Source organism: Cyprinodon tularosa, unplaced genomic scaffold, assembly GCF_016077235.1.
Source record: "Cyprinodon tularosa strain WSP-4 unplaced genomic scaffold, ASM1607723v1 ctg1585, whole genome shotgun sequence".
Taxonomy (NCBI): domain Eukaryota; kingdom Metazoa; phylum Chordata; class Actinopteri; order Cyprinodontiformes; family Cyprinodontidae; genus Cyprinodon; species Cyprinodon tularosa.
Genome location: NW_024038422.1, coordinates 10,072 through 32,381, shown reverse-complemented (window position 1 = coordinate 32,381; position 22,310 = coordinate 10,072). Strand labels below are relative to the sequence as shown.

At 51.6% G+C, this 22,310-nt stretch overlaps 1 protein-coding gene across 2 annotated transcripts; it reads left to right on the top strand.

Moving 5' to 3' along the window:
- Positions 1-9,267: 9,267 nt before the first annotated feature.
- Positions 9,268-21,438, top strand: galnt11 (UDP-N-acetyl-alpha-D-galactosamine:polypeptide N-acetylgalactosaminyltransferase 11 (GalNAc-T11)). 2 transcript variants are annotated; one of them, XM_038280271.1, is made up of 12 exons: positions 9,268-9,422; positions 15,178-15,385; positions 15,467-15,590; positions 15,668-15,834; positions 15,912-16,037; positions 16,105-16,354; positions 16,745-16,862; positions 16,933-17,085; positions 20,494-20,709; positions 20,785-20,889; positions 20,964-21,101; positions 21,169-21,438. In XM_038280271.1, exons 2-12 carry the CDS (start codon positions 15,208-15,210, stop codon positions 21,298-21,300), a joined length of 1,707 nt encoding a protein of 568 aa, XP_038136199.1. In that variant the 5' UTR covers positions 9,268-9,422; positions 15,178-15,207; the 3' UTR covers positions 21,301-21,438. The 2 variants fall into 2 exon arrangements, with proteins under 2 accessions (XP_038136199.1, XP_038136198.1); XM_038280270.1 differs by having other exon boundaries at positions 9,322-9,776.
- The last annotated feature ends 872 nt before the right edge of the window (positions 21,439-22,310 follow it).

The following is a 22,310-nucleotide window of genomic DNA, read 5'->3' as shown; positions in this document are numbered from 1 at the left end:
TCTGAGGCTCCTCCTCCAGGTGTCTGAGGCTCCTCCTCCAGGTGTCTGAGGCTCCTCCTACAGATGTCTGAGGCTCCTCCCCCTCCCTCAGGTGTCCAAGCAGGAACCAATCAAATCAAATGTAATGATAGAAACCTTAGTCAGTTAAATAACCTGCTGCTGTCATTCTGCACATCTCTGATGTTGCTGCTATTTTCAAATATCCATCACTGTAAAAATGTCCATAGCTGCATATTGGTTATTAATTCTCCAGTTTGATATTAGACTTAGACAGATTTATTTTATCATTTTGTATACACGAATTATATTGTGATTAATCTTGGTATACAGAGGAGGATCATTCCTGGATTTTACACCAGTCACCTTAATATAAGCCTACATTCCTATTTAAAATACAATAAATAAAAATAAATACATAGATTGACATATGCATGTTAGTGTCTCTAGGTAGGACTTTTTTTCTACCTGCTTTCAGACAAACGAAAAACTAAATCTGATGAGTCTCTTCCACATAATGCAGCCGCTGCCATCCATCAAACCAAGATGGAGCCTCAGAACCAGAGAACGCTTCATTACCTCAACGCCGAGCAGCAAATCAGAAACAGGATGTTGGCTGGAAGGGCTCGTCTAATCCAATCACGCTAGGTTGAGGGTTCTGGGGCCGGGCCTGCTGGTGCATCAGAAGCGGGCGCACAGTCTCCTCCCTCCGGCTGCTCTCCGTTGTCGTTGTTGCGGTACCAGAATTCCTCTTCACTGGTGAAAAAATCAAGATGCTTTTTGTCGTTAGACTATATAAACTTACTAGTCTGCTCCCAGGAGCGGAATATATTGCTTGACATTGCCGTGACAGCGTATACCTCAAAATAATTACAGTAAAACAAAAAAAAAGAGCATTAGTGGAAGTCTAAATTATTTCCCAAAACATTCATAAGAATTTTACAAACTGTGCAAAGCATTTTTGATGGATTTTAAAAAAAATTTCCCTCTTGCCACTAGGGAGTGCAACAGCATCCCCGCAGCCATGGCCCTTAATGTGGTCACTATATAGTGTCCTATATACTGCCCTAATCACTATTTAGTGCCCTATATAGTGTCCTATATACTGCCCTAATCACTATTTAGTGCCCTATATAGTGTCCTATATACTGCCCTAATCACTATTTAGTGCCCTATATAGTGTCCTATATACTGCCCTAATCTCTATTTAGTGCCCTATATAGTGTCCTATATACTGCCCTAATCACTATTTAGTGCCCTATATAGTGTCCTATATACTGCCCTAATCACTATTTAGTGCCCTATATAGTGTCCTATATACTGCCCTAATCTCTATTTAGTGCCCTATATAGTGTCCTATATACTGCCCTAATCACTATTTAGTGCCCTATATAGTGTCCTATATACTGCCCTAATCACTATTTAGTGCCCTATATAGTGTCCTATATACTGCCCTAATCACTATTTAGTGCCCTATATAGTGTCCTATATACTGCCCTAATCACTATTTAGTGCCCTATATAGTGTCCTATATACTGCCCTAATCACTATTTAGTGCCCTATATAGTGTCCTATATACTGCCCTAATCACTATTTAGTGCCCTATATAGTGTCCTATATACTGCCCTAATCTCTATTTAGTGCCCTATATAGTGTCCTATATACTGCCCTAATCTCTATTTAGTGCCCTATATAGTGTCCTATATACTGCCCTAATCACTATTTAGTGCCCTATATAGTGTCCTATATACTGCCCTAATCACTATTTAGTGCCCTATATAGTGTCCTATATACTGCCCTAATCACTATTTAGTGCCCTATATAGTGTCCTATATACTGCCCTAATCTCTATTTAGTGCCCTATATAGTGTCCTATATACTGCCCTAATCTCTATTTAGTGCCCTATATAGTGTCCTATATACTGCCCTAATCACTATTTAGTGCCCTATATAGTGTCCTATATACTGCCCTAATCACTATTTAGTGCCCTATATAGTGTCCTATATACTGCCCTAATCACTATTTAGTGCCCTATATAGTGTCCTATATACTGCCCTAATCACTATTTAGTGCCCTATATAGTGTCCTATATACTGCCCTAATCACTATTTAGTGCCCTATATAGTGTCCTATATACTGCCCTAATCTCTATTTAGTGCCCTATATAGTGTCCTATATACTGCCCTAATCACTATTTAGTGCCCTATATAGTGTCCTATATACTGCCCTAATCACTATTTAGTGCCCTATACAGGTGCTGGTCATAAAATTAGAATATCATGAAAAAGTAGATTGATTTCAGTAATTCCATTTAAAAAGTGAAACTTGTATATTATATTCATACATTACATACAAACTCATATATTTCAGATGTTTATTTTGTTTAATTTTGATGATTACAAATGACAACAAATGAAAATCTCAAATTCATCATATCAGAAAATTAGAATATTACTGAAGACCAATAAAAACAAAGGATTTATAGAAATGTTGGCCAACTGAAAAGTATGAACATGAAAAGTATGAGCATGTACAGCACTCAGTATTTAGTTGGGCCTCCTTTGGCCTGTATTACTGCAGCAATGCGGCGTGGCATGGAGTCGATCAGTCTGTGGCACTGCTCAGGTGTTATGATAGCCCAGGTTGCTCTAATAGTGGCTTTTAGCTCTTCTGAATTGTTGGGTCTGGTGTATTGCATCTTCTTCTTCACAATACCCCATAGATTTTCTATGGGGTTAAGGTCAGGAGAGTTTGCTGGCCAATTAAGAACAGGGATACCATGGTCCTTCAACCAGGTACTGGTAGCTTTGGCACTGTGTGCAGGTGCCAAGTCCTGTTGGAAAATGAAATCTGCATCTCCAAAAAGTTGGTCAGCTGCAGGAAGCATGAAGTGCTCTAAAACTTCCTGGTATGTGGCTGCGTTGACCCTGGACCTCAGAAAACACAATGGACCAACACCAGCAGATGACATGGCACCCCAAACCATCACTGACTGTGGAAACTTTACACTGGACTTCAAGCAACGTGGATGAAGTGCCTCTCTTCTTTTCCTCCAGACTCTGGGACCTTGATTTCCAAAGGAAATGCAAAATTTACTTTCATCAGAGAACATGACTTTGGACCACTCACCAGCAGTCCAGTCCTGTTTCTCTTTAGCCCAGGCAAGACGCTTCTGACGCTGTCTGTGGTTCAAGAGTGGCTTGACACAAGGAATGCGACAGCAGAAACCCATGTCTTTCATACGTCTGTGTGTGGTGGTTCTTGAAGCACTCACTCCAGCTGCAGTCCACTCTTTGTGAATCTCCCCCACATTTTTGAAGGGGTTTTGTTTCACAATCCTCTCCAGGGTGCGGTTATCTCTCTTGCTTGTACACTTTTTTCGACCACATCTTTTCCTTCCCTTCGCCTCTCTATTAATGTGCTTGGACACTGAGCTCTGTGAACAGCCAGCCTCTTTAGCGATGACCTTTTGTGTCTTGCCCTCCTTGTGCAAGGTGTCGATGGTCGTCTTTTGGACAACTGTCAAGTCAGCAGTCTTCCCCATGATTGTGTAGCCTATAGAACTAGACTGAAAGACCATTTAAAGGCTTTTGCAGGTGGTTTGAGTTAATTAGCTGATTAGAGTGTGGCACCAGGGGCCATCAATTTTGAACCTTTTCACAATATTCTAATTTTCTGATATGATGAATTTGAGATTTTCATTTGTTGTCATTTGTAATCATCAAAATTAAACAAAATAAACATCTGAAATATATGAGTTTGTATGTAATGTATGAATATAATATACAAGTTTCACTTTTTAAATGGAATTACTGAAATCAATCTACTTTTTCATGATATTCTAATTTTATGACCAGCACCTGTATAGTGTCCTATATACTGCCCTAATCACTATTTAGTGCCCTATATAGCGTCCTATATACTGCCCTAATCACTATTTAGTGCCCTATATAGTGTCCTATATACTGCCCTAATCACTATTTAGTGCCGTATATAGTGTCCTATATACTGCCCTAATCACTATTTAGTGCCCTATATAGTGTCCTATATACTGCCCTAATCACTATTTAGTGCCCTATATAGTGTCCTATATACTGCCCTAATCACTATTTAGTGCCCTATATAGTGTCCTATATACTGCCCTAATCACTATTTAGTGCCCTATATAGTGTCCTATATACTGCCCTAATCACTATTTAGTGCCCTATATAGTGTCCTATATACTGCCCTAATCTCTATTTAGTGCCCTATATAGTGTCCTATATACTGCCCTAATCACTATTTAGTGCCCTATATAGTGTCCTATATACTGCCCTAATCACTATTTAGTGCCCTATATAGTGTCCTATATACTGCCCTAATCACTATTTAGTGCCCTATATAGCGTCCTATATACTGCCCTAATCACTATTTAGTGCCCTATATAGCGTCCTATATACTGCCCTAATCACTATTTAGTGCCGTATATAGTGTCCTATATACTGCCCTAATCACTATTTAGTGCCCTATATAGTGTCCTATATACTGCCCTAATCACTATTTAGTGCCCTATATAGTGTCCTATATACTGCCCTAATCACTATTTAGTGCCCTATATAGTGTCCTATATACTGCCCTAATCACTATTTAGTGCCCTATATAGTGTCCCATATACTGCCCTAATCACTATTTAGTGCCCTATATAGTGTCCTATATACTGCCCTAATCACTATTTAGTGCCCTATATAGTGTCCTATATACTGCCCTAATCACTATTTAGTGCCCTATATAGTGTCCTATATACTGCCCTAATCACTATTTAGTGCCCTATATAGTGTCCTATATACTGCCCTAATCACTATTTAGTGCCCTATATAGTGTCCTATATACTGCCCTAATCACTATTTAGTGCCCTATATAGTGTCCTATATACTGCCCTAATCACTATTTAGTGCCCTATATAGTGTCCTATATACTGCCCTAATCTCTATTTAGTGCCCTATATAGTGTCCTATATACTGCCCTAATCACTATTTAGTGCCCTATATAGTGTCCTATATACTGCCCTAATCACTATTTAGTGCCCTATACAGGTGCTGGTCATAAAATTAGAATATCATGAAAAAGTAGATTGATTTCAGTAATTCCATTTAAAAAGTGAAACTTGTATATTATATTCATACATTACATACAAACTCATATATTTCAGATGTTTATTTTGTTTAATTTTGATGATTACAAATGACAACAAATGAAAATCTCAAATTCATCATATCAGAAAATTAGAATATTACTGAAGACCAATAAAAACAAAGGATTTATAGAAATGTTGGCCAACTGAAAAGTATGAACATGAAAAGTATGAGCATGTACAGCACTCAGTATTTAGTTGGGCCTCCTTTGGCCTGTATTACTGCAGCAATGCGGCGTGGCATGGAGTCGATCAGTCTGTGGCACTGCTCAGGTGTTATGATAGCCCAGGTTGCTCTAATAGTGGCTTTTAGCTCTTCTGAATTGTTGGGTCTGGTGTATTGCATCTTCTTCTTCACAATACCCCATAGATTTTCTATGGGGTTAAGGTCAGGAGAGTTTGCTGGCCAATTAAGAACAGGGATACCATGGTCCTTCAACCAGGTACTGGTAGCTTTGGCACTGTGTGCAGGTGCCAAGTCCTGTTGGAAAATGAAATCTGCATCTCCAAAAAGTTGGTCAGCTGCAGGAAGCATGAAGTGCTCTAAAACTTCCTGGTATGTGGCTGCGTTGACCCTGGACCTCAGAAAACACAATGGACCAACACCAGCAGATGACATGGCACCCCAAACCATCACTGACTGTGGAAACTTTACACTGGACTTCAAGCAACGTGGATGAAGTGCCTCTCTTCTTTTCCTCCAGACTCTGGGACCTTGATTTCCAAAGGAAATGCAAAATTTACTTTCATCAGAGAACATGACTTTGGACCACTCACCAGCAGTCCAGTCCTGTTTCTCTTTAGCCCAGGCAAGACGCTTCTGACGCTGTCTGTGGTTCAAGAGTGGCTTGACACAAGGAATGCGACAGCAGAAACCCATGTCTTTCATACGTCTGTGTGTGGTGGTTCTTGAAGCACTCACTCCAGCTGCAGTCCACTCTTTGTGAATCTCCCCCACATTTTTGAAGGGGTTTTGTTTCACAATCCTCTCCAGGGTGCGGTTATCTCTCTTGCTTGTACACTTTTTTCGACCACATCTTTTCCTTCCCTTCGCCTCTCTATTAATGTGCTTGGACACTGAGCTCTGTGAACAGCCAGCCTCTTTAGCGATGACCTTTTGTGTCTTGCCCTCCTTGTGCAAGGTGTCGATGGTCGTCTTTTGGACAACTGTCAAGTCAGCAGTCTTCCCCATGATTGTGTAGCCTATAGAACTAGACTGAAAGACCATTTAAAGGCTTTTGCAGGTGGTTTGAGTTAATTAGCTGATTAGAGTGTGGCACCAGGGGCCATCAATTTTGAACCTTTTCACAATATTCTAATTTTCTGATATGATGAATTTGAGATTTTCATTTGTTGTCATTTGTAATCATCAAAATTAAACAAAATAAACATCTGAAATATATGAGTTTGTATGTAATGTATGAATATAATATACAAGTTTCACTTTTTAAATGGAATTACTGAAATCAATCTACTTTTTCATGATATTCTAATTTTATGACCAGCACCTGTATAGTGTCCTATATACTGCCCTAATCACTATTTAGTGCCCTATATAGCGTCCTATATACTGCCCTAATCACTATTTAGTGCCCTATATAGTGTCCTATATACTGCCCTAATCACTATTTAGTGCCGTATATAGTGTCCTATATACTGCCCTAATCACTATTTAGTGCCCTATATAGTGTCCTATATACTGCCCTAATCACTATTTAGTGCCCTATATAGTGTCCTATATACTGCCCTAATCACTATTTAGTGCCCTATATAGTGTCCTATATACTGCCCTAATCACTATTTAGTGCCCTATATAGTGTCCTATATACTGCCCTAATCACTATTTAGTGCCCTATATAGTGTCCTATATACTGCCCTAATCTCTATTTAGTGCCCTATATAGTGTCCTATATACTGCCCTAATCACTATTTAGTGCCCTATATAGTGTCCTATATACTGCCCTAATCACTATTTAGTGCCCTATATAGTGTCCTATATACTGCCCTAATCACTATTTAGTGCCCTATATAGCGTCCTATATACTGCCCTAATCACTATTTAGTGCCCTATATAGCGTCCTATATACTGCCCTAATCACTATTTAGTGCCGTATATAGTGTCCTATATACTGCCCTAATCACTATTTAGTGCCCTATATAGTGTCCTATATACTGCCCTAATCACTATTTAGTGCCCTATATAGTGTCCTATATACTGCCCTAATCACTATTTAGTGCCCTATATAGTGTCCTATATACTGCCCTAATCACTATTTAGTGCCCTATATAGTGTCCCATATACTGCCCTAATCACTATGCAGTGCCCTATATAGTGTCCTATATACTGCCCTAATAACTATTTAGGGCACTATATAGTGTCCCATATACTGCCCTAATCACTATGCAGTGCCCTATATAGTGTCCTATATACTGCCCTAATCACTATTTAGTGTCCTATATAGTGTCCTATATACTGCCCTAATCACTATGCAGTGCCCTATATAGTGTCCCATATACTGCCCTAATCACTATGCAGTGCCCTATATAGTTTCCTATATACTGCCCTTATCACTATTTAGTGCCCTATATAGTGTCCCATATACTGCCCTAATCACTATGCAGTGCCCTATATAGTTTCCTATATACTGCCCTAATCACTATTTAGTGCCCTATATAGTGTCCCATATACTGCCCTAATCACTATTTAGGGTCCTATATAGTGTCCTATATACTGCCCTTATCACTATGCAGTGCCCTATATAGTGTCCTATATACTGCCCTAATCACTATTTAGTGCCCTATATAGGGTCCTATATACTGCCCTAATCACTATTTAGGGTCCTTTATAGTGTCCTATATACTGCCCTAATCACTATTTAGTGCCCTATATAGTGTCCTATATACTGCCCTAATCACTATTTAGGGTCCTTTATAGTGTCCTATATACTGCCCTAATCACTATTTAGTGCCCTATATAGTGTCCTATATACTGCCCTAATCACTATTTAGTGCCCTATATAGTGTCCTATATACTGCCCTAATCACTATTTAGTGCCCTATATAGTGTCCTATATACTGCCCTAATCACTATTTAGTGCCCTATATAGTGTCCTATATACTGCCCTAATCACTATTTAGTGCCCTATATAGTGTCCTATATACTGCCCTAATCACTATTTAGTGCCCTATATAGTGACTTGGTTCAGATATTGTTTTTCTGCAGTAAACATATTGAAGTAAAACAGGTAGTAAATTAAACGCTGGCATTGCTGTTCTAACCTGACAGCTTCTCTGCATCATGTGAAGGATGTTTTTATTATTATCTATGATGCCAATGATGCGCTCTGTGTTTCTGCTCTTACGGTGTTGATTAGGAGGTCTGTATGAAGACAGTTCAAAGGGCGGGATCTGTGCTCTGCTTATCCTTTGCTGGTGGAGACATCTTCAAAAAATACTTTCAATAAACAATGTTTTACTGCATATTGCCACCATATATATTTACCATGAAATGCTCTGAACTTCATGTTTTTTATTCTCCCACACTGTTTACATTTGATCACTGGTGCACTTTAAGAATTGGACATTTAGTTTATGAAAGCTGCACTAAATTAAGTTTGGTTTTGTAAACATTCTGTGTACAAAATAATGCTGCTCCTGTGTTCGATGCCAGAGAGCAGCTTTGCTATATTAGCTGTGATCAGCAGGTAGAAAGTAGTTAGAATCTCTGTTGAAGTGAAAAAGTTCTCCTGAAAACATGGTCTGTGCAGTCAGTTCATCCAGATTACCATCCTGCCTTCAAAGATTATTTCTCCGCTCAGACCCCCACATACCGGCGGTGAAGGGAATCCCCAGCAGCAGCTGCCTCTGACCTTAACCTGGATCAGGGATGAGCTGCAGGAGCTGCTTTCATGTTAGATGTGAAAGGCTGAAGGTCCGTAAAGGTGTCTGTTATCAGTTGAACGGGTTGAACTGGTTGAACTGGGGGAACCTGCTGGGTGATGTGTGTGACTGGGAGCCTGCCAGCCGTCTGACAGCAGATGCTGCGGTTCTGGTTCTGTGGGTTGATCAGAACCACTGGGTTTATAAACTGAACCATTTTTTTCTCATCGGCTCTTCTGTGACTTTTATTTTGAAGTTCTCCTCCTGTTTTCCGTTTTATTTTGAAGGGCCGGACCTGGGGTCACGTGGTCCCCCTGGTTCTGTGTTCGCAGCTCAGCCAGCATCGGGTGGAGGTTCTGACGGGCCGCGGAACAGGTACCGGCCGCTGATTGGACCTTCAGGTTCGGTTCGGTGAGAAGCTAAAGCAGACAGGTCCATTATCGGACAGTACCGAACCCGGAACCAGCGCATTTCCGGCCGGCTTCCCACTCTGAGCTGCAAGCGGTCCAAGAGGCCGCTCTGGATCGGCTTAATCTGGGCTTAACCTGAGGTTCGGTTCCGATCATGTTCCCCTCTGCTACAGGTTAGCAGGCTGCGGCTGGGACCACCGAACCGGACTGAACCGGAACCAGTTTAAACCCAGTTAATAGAGGGCAGGCGGGGGATGGTTCGGACAGCGGCTGGTTAAAGTGACGTCACCGGCTTCCTCCAGGAGTTCAGTTCCATCAGGTGAGTTTACCTGGGCTCAGGGACCAATCACTGACCTAGTTGATGATGGGTCACCATGATGATGGATCACCATGATGATGGGTCACCATGATGATGGGTCACCATGATGATGGGTCACCATGATGATGGGTCACCATGATGATGGGTCACCATGATTAACTGTAGTTTTTGCATTATTCTATTTAAAGCATCAGAACCTGAACGGCGTTCTGGATCAGAACAGATATTCCAGTTTGTGTTTAACCAGTAAACCAGTAAACCATTAAACCAGTAAACCATTAAACCAGTAAACCATTAAACCAGTAAACCATTAAACCAGTAAACCAGGTAACTGGATCAGCTGACTGCTGCCATGTGATCCAGTTACTGATTGACCTATCTGAGGTTAACGAGCCCCAGACATTTGGATCAGTGCTGAGGTTTCCCTCCCCTCACGTTGCGGTCGGGTTCTGGTCCAGTTAGTCCGGTTCTGTTGGGTCGGCCGGATTCTGGTCGGGTCAGCCTGGTTCTGGTCGGGTCAGCTCGGTTCTGTCGGGTCAGCTCGGTTCTGTCGGGTCAGCCTGGTTCTGTCAGGTCAGCTCGGTTCTGTCGGGTCGGCCTGGTTCTGGTCGGGTCAGCCCGGTTCTGGTCGGGTCGACCCGGTTCTGATCCAGTCAGCTTGGTTCTGTCGGGTCAGCTGGGTTCTGGTCCAGTTAGCACGGTTCTGTCGGGTCGGCCTGGTTCTGGTCGGGTCGGCCCGGTTCTGTCGGGTCAGCCCGGTTCTGGTCCAGTCAGCTCGGTTCTGTCGGGTCATCCGGGTTCTGTTGGGTCAGCTGGGTTCTGGTCCAGTTAGCACGGTTCTGTCGGGTCAGCTGGGTTCTGGTCGGGTCATCCGGGTTCTGTCGGGTCAGCCCGGTTCTGGTCCAGTTAGCACGGTTCTGTCAGGTCAGCCCGGTTCTGGTCCAGTCAGCTCGGTTCTGTCGGGTCATCCGGGTTCTGTTGGGTCAGCTGGGTTCTGGTCCAGTTAGCACGGTTCTGTCGGGTCAGCTGGGTTCTGGTCGGGTCATCCGGGTTCTGTCGGGTCAGCCCGGTTCTGGTCCAGTTAGCACGGTTCTGTCAGGTCAGCCCGGTTCTGGTCTAGTCAGCTCGGTTTTGTCGGGTCAGCCCTGCATAGTGCCCTATATAGTGCCCTAATCACTACATAGTGCCCTATATAGTGCCCTAATCACTACATAGTGCCCTATATAGTGCCCTAATCACTACATAGTGCCCTATATAGTGCCCTAATCACTACATAGTGCCCTATATAGTGCCCTAATCACTACATAGTGCCCTATATAGTGTCTTCCGGTTCTGGTCGGGTCAGCTCATTTCTGTCGGGTCAGCCCGTTTCTGGTCCAGTCAGCTCGGTTTTGTCGGGTCAGCTTGGTTCTATTGGGTCAGCTCGGTTCTGTCGGGTCAGCCCAGTTCTGTCGGGTCAGCTCGGTTCTGTCGGGTCAGCTCGGTTCTGTCGGGTCAGCTCGGTTCTGTTGGGTCAGCCCGGTTCTGGTTCAGTTAGCACGGTTCTGTCGGGTCGGCGCGGTTCTGGTCCAGTCAGCTCGGTTCTGTCGGGTCAGCTGGTTTCTGGTTGGGTCATCCGGGTTGTGTTGGGTCAGCCCGGTTCTGGTCCAGTTAGCTCGGTTCTGTCGGGTCAGCTGGTTTCTGGTTGGGTCATCCGGGTTGTGTTGGGTCAGCCCGGTTCTGGTCCAGTTAGCACGGTTCTGTCGGGTCAGCTGGGTTCTGGTCGGGCCATCCGGGTTCTGTTGGGTCAGCCCGGTTCTGGTCCAGTCAGCTCGGTTCTGTCGGGTCAGCTAGGTTTAGGTCGGGCCATCCGGGTTGTGTCGGGTCAGCCCGGTTCTGGTCCAGTTAGCACGGTTCTATCGGGTTGTCTCGGTTTTGTCGGGTAAGCCGGGTTCTGTCGGGTCAGCCCGGTTCTATTGGGTTGGCTTGGTTCTGTCGGGTCAGCCGGATTCTGGTCGGGTCAGTCGAATTCTGGTCGGGTCAGCCCGGTTCTGTCGGGTCAGCCGGGTTCTGTCGGGTCAGCCCGGTTCTATTGGGTTGGCTTGGTTCTGTCAGGTCAGCCGATTCTGGTCGGGTCAGTCGGATTCTGGTCGGGTCAGCCCGGTCCTGGTCCAGTCAGCTCGGTTCTGTCAGGTCAGCTGAGTTCTGGTCGGGTCAGTCGGATTCTGGTCGGGTCAGCCCGGTTCTGGTCCAGTCAGCTCGGTTCTGTCAGGTCAGCCGAGTTTTGGTCGGGTCAGCCCGGTTCTATCGGGTCGTCTCGGTTTTGTCGGGTCAGCCGGATTCTGGTCGGGTCAGCCCGGTTCTGGTCCAGTCAGCTCGGTTCTGTCAGGTCAGCTGAGTTTTGGTCGGGTCAGCCCGGTTCTGGTCCAGTCAGCTCGGTTCTGTCGGGTCAGCCGGGTTCTGTCGGGTCAGCCCGGTTCTATTGGGTTGGCTTGGTTCTGTCGGGTCAGCCGGATTCTGGTCGGGTCAGCCCGGTCCTGGACGGGTCAGTCGGATTCTGGTCGGGTCAGCCCGGTCCGGGTCCAGTCAGCTCGGTTCTGTCAGGTCAGCCGAGTTCTGGTCGGGTCAGCCCGGTCCTGGTCGGGTCAGCCCGGTCCTGGTCAGGTCAGCCGGGTTCTGGTCGGGTCAGCCCGGTCCTGGTCGGGTCAGCCCGGTCCTGGTCGGGTCAGCCGGGTTCTGGTCGGGTCAGCCGGGTTCTGGTCGGGTCAACCCGGTCCTGGTTGGGTCAGCCGGGTTCTGGTCGGGTCAGCCCGGTCCTGGTCGGGTCAGCCCGGTCCTGGTCGGGTCAGCCGGGTTCTGGTCGGGTCAGCCGGGTTCTGGTCGGGTCAACCCGGTCCTGGACGGGTCAGCCGGGTTCTGGTCGGGTCAACCCGGTCCTGGTCGGGTCAACCCGGTCCTGGTTGGGTCAGCCGGGTTCTGGTCGGGTCAACCCGGTCCTGGTTGGGTCAGCCGGGTTCTGGTCGGGTCAGCCGGGTCCTGGTTGGGTCAACCCGGTCCTAGACGGGTCAGCCCGGTCCTGGTCGGGTCAGCCGGGTTCTGGTCGGGTCCGCCGGGTCCTGGTTGGGTCAGCCGGGTCCTGGTCGGGTCAGCCGGGTCCTGGTCGGGTCAACCCGGTCCTGGTCGGGTCAGCCGGGTTCTGGTCGGGTCAGCCCGGTCCTAGACGGGTCAGCCGGGTTCTGGTCGGGTCAGCCAGGTCCTGGTTGGGTCAGCCGGGTCCTGGTCGGGTCAGCCCGGTCCTGGTCGGGTCAGCCGGGTTCTGGTCGGGTCAGCCCGGTCCTAGACGGGTCAGCCGGGTTCTGGTCGGGTCAGCCCGGTCCTAGACGGGTCAGCCGGGTTCTGGTTGGGTGAGCCGGGTCCTGGTCGGGTCAGCCGGGTCCTGGTCGGGTCAACCCGGTCCTGGTCGGGTCAGCCGGGTTCTGGTCGGGTCAGCCCGGTCCTGGTCGGGTCAGCCGGGTTCTGGTCGGGTCAGCCGGGTCCTGGTCGGGTCAGCCGGGTCCTGGTCGGGTCAGCCGGGTTCTGGTCGGGTCAGCCCGGTCCTGGTCGGGTCAGCCGGGTCCTGGTCGGGTCAGCCGGGTCCTGGTCGGGTCAGCCGGGTCCTGGTCGGGTCAGCCGGGTTCTGGTCGGGTCAGCCCGGTCCTAGACGGGTCAGCCGGGTCCTGGTCGGGTCAGCCGGGTTCTGGTCGGGTCAGCCGGGTCCTGGTTGGGTCAGCCGGGTCCTGGTCGGGTCAGCCGGGTTCTGGTCGGGTCAGCCGGGTCCTGGTCGGGTCAGCCGGGTTCTGGTCGGGTCAGCCCGGTCCTGGTCGGGTCAGCCGGGTTCTGGTCGGGTCAGCCGGGTCCTGGTCGGGTCAGCCCGGTCCTGGTCGGGTCAGCCGGGTTCTGGTCGGGTCAGCCCGGTCCTAGACGGGTCAGCCGGGTTCTGGTCGGGTCAGCCCGGTCCTGGTCGGGTCAGCCGGGTTCTGGTCGGGTCAGCCCGGTCCTGGTCGGGTCAGCCGGGTTCTGGTCGGGTCAGCCCGGTCCTAGACGGGTCAGCCGGGTTCTGGTCGGGTCAGCCCGGTCCTGGTCCAGTCAGCTCGGTTCTGTCAGGTCAGCCGAGTTCTGGTCGGGTCAGCCGGGTTCTGGTCGGGTCAACCCGGTCCTGGTCGGGTCAACCCGGTCCTGGTCAGGTCAACCCGGTCCTGGACGGGTCAGCCGGGTTCTGGTCGGGTAAACCCGGTCCTGGTCGGGTCAGCCGGGTCCTGGTCGGGTCAGCCGGGTCCTGGTCGGGTCAGCCGGGTTCTGGTCGGGTCAGCCGGGTCCTGGTCGGGTCAGCCGGGTCCTGGTCGGGTCAGCCGGGTTCTGGTCGGGTCAGCCCGGTCCTGGTTGGGTCAGCCGGGTTCTGGTCGGGTCAACCCGGTCCTGGTCGGGTCAGCCGGGTCCTGGTCGGGTCAGCCGGGTTCTGGTCGGGTCAGCCGGGTTCTGGTCGGGTCAGCCCGGTCCTGGTCGGGTCAGCCGGGTTCTGGTCGGGTCAGCCCGGTCCTGGTCCAGTCAGCTCGGTTCTGTCAGGTCAGCCGAGTTCTGGTCGGGTCAGACGGCTCCTGGTCGGGTCAGCCCGGTTCTGGTCCAGTCAGATGGGTCCTGGTCGGGTCAGCCGGGTTCTGGTCGGGTCAGCCGGGTTCTGGTCGGGTCAGACGGGTTCTGGTCGGGTCAGCCGGGTTCTGGTCGGGTCAGCCGGGTTCTGGTCGGGTCAGCCGGGTTCTGTCAGGTCAGCCGAGTTCTGGTCGGGTCAGACGGCTCCTGGTCGGGTCAGCCCGGTTCTGGTCCAGTCAGACGGGTCCTGGTCGGGTCAGCCGGGTTCTGGTCGGGTCAGCCGGGTTCTGATCGGGTCAGCCGGGTTCTGGTCGGGTCAGACGGGTTCTGGTCGGGTCAGCCGGGTTCTGGTCGGGTCAGACGGGTTCTGTCGGGTCAGCCGGATTCTGGTCGGGTCAGCCGGGTTCTGGTCGGGTCAGACGGGTTCTGGTCGGGTCAGACGGGTTCTGGTCGGGTCAGACGGGTTCTGTCGGGTCAGCCGGATTCTGGTCGGGTCAGACGGGTTCTGGTCGGGTCAGACGGGTTCTGGTCGGGTCAGACGGGTTCTGTCGGGTCAGCCGGATTCTGGTCGGGTCAGCCGGGTTCTGGTCGGGTCAGACGGGTTCTGGTCGGGTCAGACGGGTTCTGGTCGGGTCAGCCGGATTCTGGTCGGGTCAGCCGGGTTCTGGTCGGGTCAGCCCGGTTCTATTGGGTTGGCTTGGTTCTGGTCGGGTCAGACGGGTTCTGGTCGGGTCAGCTGGGTCTCTGATGTCTCTCTCTCTCTCTCTCTCTCTCTCTCTCTCTCTCTCTCCATCAGGGTGATGTGAGCGATGCTCGCTCGGCCACCATGCCCGGGGTCACGCTGCGGTACTTCTGCTATGGCTGCCTCATCTCCTCGGCAACCTGGTCCGTCCTCCTCTACCTCTACTTCCTGCTGGGGGCGGAGCCTAGCAGGAGCCCCGTCCAGCACCGTCCAATCAGCAGGGCCGTCCCAGACAGGGGGGCGGAGCTTTCCTCAGAGATGGGTGAGTTTGGTGCCGTCTGGTAGTTCTGGTTCTGGTTCTGGCCGTTCTCAGCAGAACCAGAGGTTCTGTTCATGTCTGCAGGGATGATCTTCAACCAAGCGGACCAGGAGGTCCGGGACACGGGCTACCACCGCCACGCCTTCAACGTGCTCATCTCCAACAGACTGGGCCACCGCCGACCGCTGCCCGACACCAGAGACCCTCAGTGAGTACGGCGCCGCTCTGCCGGGGCCCAGCGGGGCCGCCTGATGGTTCTGACCCGAATGCCGCCATCTTTGTCAGGTGTCGGCAGAAGTCCTACCCCCCCGCTCTGCCCGCCGCCAGCGTGGTGATCTGCTTCTTCAACGAGGCGTTTTCCGCCCTGCTCAGAACCGTCCACAGCGTCCTGGACCGGACCCCCACCCACCTGCTGCACGAGATCATCCTGGTGGACGACCACAGCGAGCTAGGTAAGCCGGCGGGCCCCCGGCGGCCCCTGACGGGCCCCGAGTCCGGACACAACGTGCTAACTGGTGTTCTGCTGCAGAGGAGCTGCAGGCGGACCTGGACCAGTACATCAAAGACGAGCTGCAGGGGAAGGTGAAGCTGATCCGGAACCAGCGGAGGGAAGGCCTGATCAGAGGGCGGATGGTGGGAGCCTCCCACGCCACAGGTACCCGCCATCGCCCCTCCCACACAACTGGGCATGTAGACATGGACTCACCTGGTTCTGTGTCCAGGGGATGTCCTGGTCTTCCTGGACAGCCACTGCGAGGTGAATGAGGCGTGGCTGCAGCCGCTCCTGGCGCCCATCCAGAGAGACCGGCGGACCGTGGTCTGCCCCGTCATCGACATCATCTCCGCCGACACCCTGGCCTACTCGCCCTCCCCCATCGTCAGGGGCGGCTTCAACTGGGGGCTCCACTTCAAGTGGGACCCGGTGCCGCCGGCGGCACTGAGCGGCCCCGAGGGGCCCACTGCTCCCATCAGGTAAACCCCGGACAGGAGGCTCCAGAGCCTCCCGGCCTGACCCGGTCCATAAGGTTCTGGATGATGAAACTTTCCATTTCCTTTACAGTACGGATGCACAGCACTGATGGTACCGGCACTGAGCGGTACCGTGCACTGATGGTACCGGTACTGATGGTACCGGTACCATCAGTACCGGTACCGACCGATAGGGTGCCAGCATTAATCATATTTTATTAGAACAATCAGTGATTGCACTCAGAGAATCATCAGCAGTTGGATCAAAACCTCTGACCCGGTTCTGCCTGATCCGAGAGTTTTCCTATCAGCTTTGAAATATCACAGATTCTTGGTCCAGGAGTTCTGGAGGACTAACTCATTGGGCCCGGCTGCGTCCCTCTGTCCCCCCAGGTCCCCCACCATGGCGGGCGGCCTGTTCGCCATGGACAGGAGCTACTTTGAGGAGCTGGGCCGCTACGACGGAGGGATGGACATCTGGGGAGGAGAGAATCTGGAGATCTCCTTCAGGGTGAGCGCTCTGTTTTCCAGAGGGTAAGTGAAGGCAGTGTTCTGCCCAGCTCAGCTTCCTGTTTCCTCAGATCTGGATGTGTGGGGGCCAGCTGCTCATCGTCCCCTGCTCCAGAGTGGGACACATCTTCAGGAAGAGGAGGCCCTACGGCTCCCCAGGAGGACAGGACACCATGGCCCACAACTCGCTGAGGCTGGCCCACGTTTGGATGGACGACTACAAGGTTCAAACACCACCGCTGTCCATCTCTGACCTCACTTCCTGTCTGTGACCCCGCTTCCTGTCTCTGAACTCGCTTCCTGTCTGTGACCTCGCTTCCTGTCTCTGAACTTGCTTCCTCTCTCTGACCACGCTTCCTGTCTCTGAACTCGCTTCCTGTCTCTGAACTCGCTTCCTGTCTCTGACCCCGCTTCCTGTCTCTGACCTCGCTTCCTGTCTCTGACCCCGCTTCCTGTCTCTGACCTCGCTTCCTGTCTCTGACCCCGCTTCCTGTCTCTGACCATGCTTCCTGTCTCTGAACTCGCTTCCTGTCTGTGACCACGCTTCCTGTCTCTGAACTCGCTTCCTGTCTGTGACCACGCTTCCTGTCTGTGACCACGCTTCCTGTCTCTGACCCCGCTTCCTGTCTCTGACCCCGCTTCCTGTCTCTGACCACGCTTCCTGTCTCTGAACTCGCTTCCTGTCTGTGACCACGCTTCTTGTCTCTGACCACGCTTCCTGTCTCTGACCCTGCTTCCTGTCTCTGACCCTGCTTCCTGTCTCTGACCTTGCTTCCTGTCTCTGACCACGCTTCCTGTCTCTGACCCCGCTTCCTGTCTCTGACCCCGCTTCCTGTCTCTGACCACGCTTCCTGTCTCTGAACTCGCTTCCTGTCTGTGACCCCAGTTCCTGTCTCTGACCGCGCTTCCGGTCTCTGAACTCGCTTCCTGTTTCTGGCCCTGCTTCCTTTCTGTGACCGTGCTTCCTGTCTCTGACCGCGCTTCCTGTCTGTGACCTTGCTTCCTGTCTCTGAACTCGCTTCCTGTTTCTGGCCCTGCTTCCTTTCTGTGACCGCGCTTCCTGTCTCTGACCCCGCTTCCTGTCTGTGACCACGCTTCCTGTCTCTGACCTCGCTTCCTGTTTCTGGCCTCGCTTCCTTTCTGTGACCGCGCTTCCTTTCTGTGACCGCGCTTCCTGTCTGTGACCTTGCTTCCTGTCTCTGACCTCGCTTCCTGTCTCTGAACTCGCTTCCTGTTTCTGGCCTCGCTTCCTTTCTCTGACCCCGCTTCCTGTCTGTGACCTTGCTTACTGTCTCTGAACTCGCTTCCTGTTTCTGGCCTCGCTTCCTTTCTGTGACCGCGCTTCCTTTCTGTGACCGCGCTTCCTGTCTCTAGCCTCGCTTCCTTTCTGTGACCTTGCTTCCTGTCTCTGAACTCGCTTCCTGTTTCTGGCCTCGCTTCCTTTCTGTGACCGCGCTTCCTGTCTCTGAACTCGCTTCCTGTTTCTGGCCTCGCTTCCTTTCTGTGACCGCGCTTCCTTTCTGTGACCGCGCTTCCTTTCTGTGACCGCGCTTCCTGTCTCTGACCCCGCTTCCTGTCTGTGACCACGCTTCCTGTCTCTGACCTTGCTTCCTGTTTCTGGCCTCGCTTCCTTTCTGTGACCGCGCTTCCTTTCTGTGACCGCGCTTCCTGTCTGTGACCTCGCTTCCTGTCTGTGACCTCGCTTCCTGTCTCTGACCTCGCTTCCTGTCTCTGAACTCGCTTCCTGTTTCTGGCCTCGCTTCCTTTCTCTGACCCCGCTTCCTGTCTGTGACCTTGCTTCCTGTCTCTGAACTCGCTTCCTGTCTCTGGCCTCGCTTCCTTTCTGTGACCGCGCTTCCTTTCTGTGACCGCGCTTCCTGTCTCTGAACTCGCTTCCTGTTTCTGGCCTGGCTTCCTTTCTGTGACCGCGCTTCCTGTCTCTGGCCTCGCTTCTTTTCTGTGACCTTGCTTCCTGTCTCTGAACTCGCTTCCTGTTTCTGGCCTCGCTTCCTTTCTGTGACCGCGCTTCCTTTCTGTGACCGCGCTTCCTGTCTCTGAACTCGCTTCCTGTTTCTGGCCTCGCTTCCTTTCTGTGACCGCGCTTCCTTTCTGTGACCGCGCTTCCTTTCTGTGACCGCGCTTCCTGTCTCTGACCCCGCTTCCTGTCTGTGACCACGCTTCCTGTCTCTGACCTCGCTTCCTGTTTCTGGCCTCGCTTCCTTTCTGTGACCGCGCTTCCTTTCTGTGACCGCGCTTCCTGTCTGTGACCTCGCTTCCTGTCTGTGACCTCGCTTCCTGTCTCTGACCTCGCTTCCTGTCTCTGAACTCGCTTCCTGTTTCTGGCCTCGCTTCCTTTCTCTGACCCCGCTTCCTGTCTGTGACCTTGCTTCCTGTCTCTGAACTCGCTTCCTGTCTCTGGCCTCGCTTCCTTTCTGTGACCGCGCTTCCTTTCTGTGACCGCGCTTCCTGTCTCTGAACTCGCTTCCTGTTTCTGGCCTGGCTTCCTTTCTTTGACCGCGCTTCCTGTCTCTGGCCTCGCTTCCTTTCTGTGACCTTGCTTCCTGTCTCTGAACTCGCTTCCTGTTTCTGGCCTCGCTTCCTTTCTGTGACCGCGCTTCCTTTCTGTGACCGCGCTTCCTGTCTCTGAACTCGCTTCCTGTTTCTGGCCTCGCTTCCTTTCTGTGACCGCGCTTCCTTTCTGTGACCGGGCTTCCTTTCTGTGACCGCGCTTCCTGTGTGTGACCTTGCTTCCTGTCTCTGAACTCGCTTCCTGTCTCTGACCGCGCTTCCTCTCTGTGACCTTGCTTCCTGTCTCTGACCTCGCTTCCTGTCTGTGAACTCGCTTCCTGTCTGTGACCGCGCTTCCTTTCTGTGACCGCGCTTCCTGTCTGTGACCTTGCTTCCTCTCTCTGAACTCGCTTCCTGTCTCTGACCGCGCTTCCTCTCTGTGACCGCGCTTCCTGTCTCTGACCTCGCTTCCTCTCTGTGACCTCGCTTCCTGTCTGTGACCTTGCTTCCTGTCTCTGACCTCGCTTCCTGTCTGTGAACTCGCTTCCTGTCTCTGAACTCGCTTCCTTTCTGTGACCCCGCTTCCTGTCTCTGACCTCGCTTCCTGTCTCTGAACTAGCTTCCTTTCTGTGACCCCGCTTCCTGTCTCTGACCTCGCTTCCTGTCTCTGAACTCGCTTCCTGTCTGTGACCTTGCTTCCTGTCTGTGACCTCGCTTCCTGTCTCTGACCTCGCTTCCTCTCTGTGACCTCGCTTCCTGTCTGTGACCTTGCTTCCTGTCTCTGACCTCGCTTCCTGTCTGTGAACTCGCTTCCTGTCTCTGAACTCGCTTCCTTTCTGTGACCCCGCTTCCTGTCTCTGACCTCGCTTCCTGTCTCTGACCTCGCTTCCTGTCTCTGACCTCGCTTCCTCTCTGTGACCTCGCTTCCTGTCTGTGACCTTGCTTCCTGTCTCTGACCTCGCTTCCTGTCTGTGAACTCGCTTCCTGTCTCTGAACTCGCTTCCTTTCTGTGACCGCGCTTCCTGTCTCTGACCTCGCTTCCTGTCTCTGAACTCGCTTCCTGTCTCTGAACTCGCTTCCTGTCTCTGACCTTGCTTCCTGTCTGTGACCTTGCTTCCTGTCAGGAGCAGTACCTGGCCCTGCGTCCTGAGCTCCGTGACCGTGGTTACGGGGACATCAGCGAGCGCGTGGCGCTGAGGAAGCGGCTGCAGTGTCACTCGTTCCGCTGGTACCTGGACACAGTTTACCCAGAAATGCAGGCCGTCGCCGGGGGCAACAAGCAGCAGCCTGTCTTCAACAACAAGAGCCTGAGGCGGCCCAAAGTCCTGCAGCGAGGCCTGGTACCTGAACGCAGCACTTACAGCCACCTGCATGCCGACCCCTGACCTCTGACCTCTCTGTCCTCCACCTTCCAGCTGCGTAACCTAGTGACGGGCCGCTGTCTGGTGGCGCAGGGTCGAGTCAGCCAGAAGGGAGGGGCCGTGGTGGTGAGGCCGTGTGACCCCAGGGACCCGGAGCAGGTGAGGTCATCACTGGGGTCTTTGCTGATTGGACGGTTCAGTCTCTGTGAGTTGATCATGTGACCCGTTTCCAGAACTGGGCGTACGACGAGGACGGCCAGCTGGTTCTGGCGGGTCTGCTGTGTCTGGACGTGTCGGAGGTCAGAACGTCAGAACGACCCAGACTGATGAAGTGTCACGGCTCGGGGGGGTCGCAGCAGTGGGGCCTGGGGGTGAGACCACGATGATGATGATGATGAAGAGCGTGGCCTGGTTCTGATCCGATTCTCTTCCCAGCAGAAGTCCAACCGGCTCTACCAGGTCTCTGTGGGTCAGTGTCTCGCCGCCTCCCATTCATCTGGACCCAAAGGCTACGTTACCATGGCGATCTGTGACGGCTCCCAGGACCAGCAGTGGCTGCTGGAGAGTTAGCGGGTTCTGGAGGGTCCGCTGGTTCTGGTTCCGGAAGAACCGGGCCTGCAGCAGCAGTTCTTGTTTTTATCTCTGGTTTTTAATGCAGAAGTAGCTTCATGATGTTCTGCTGAGTTCAATAAAGTTCTTCAGAACCACCGGGTCGGTCTGGGTCCGTTTCTTTCAGAACCACTGGGTCCGTTTCCTCCAGAACCACTGGGTCCGTTTCCTCCAGAACCACTGGGTCCGTTTGGTAAATGGTTTCCTTCAGAACCTCTGCTTCTGTTCCTTCAGAACCACCGGGTCCGTTTGGTTTCCTTCAGAACCACCGGGTCGGTCTGGGTCTGTTTCCTCCAGAACCACTGGGTCCGTTTGGTTTCCTTCAGAACCTCTGCTTCTGTTTCCTCCAGAACCACCGGTTCCGTTTGGTAAATGGTTTCCTTCAGAACCAAAGCTCAGACCGAACCGGATCAGTCGTTTATCTCCTCGGTTCCGTCTTCAGTTAATGTGATTTGGGCTGCATTACCTTGTGCGTCCTGCAGGGGGCGTCGTCGTCATGGAGACCGGTTGCCATGACCTCCTGATGCTGAGGGATGTTTACGGCTCTGCTCACTGGGAGTTCATTTCCTCCAGGCGATGATGTCATCTCTGTAGTCCTAGAAGAGTTTTGGAGACGTTCTGGACCGGAACCAGGTGGGAATGTTCTGGAGGACCATGAAGTTCTGATATGATGGGATAGAAAAGCCCAGAAGGGAGCTGGCCGTGTTCTGTCGGAACCAGAACCGAGTTTATGGAGAACCATTCATAAAGTTCTGATGATGCCTTCAGGAAGTAGATTCAGAACTGGATCATGAGGAGGAACCGCAGCCTGGGTCACCCTCATGGAGGTTCTGCCTGCTGACTGATCTGGATCTGCTGTTGGTTCTGGAGGAGGTTCTGTGGGCCTCTTTGGGACCATCAGAAGAGCTGAGGATCAGCAGGAACCTGGTTCCTAAGTGAGAACCTGGACCTGGTTCTGGTTTGGGCCCAGG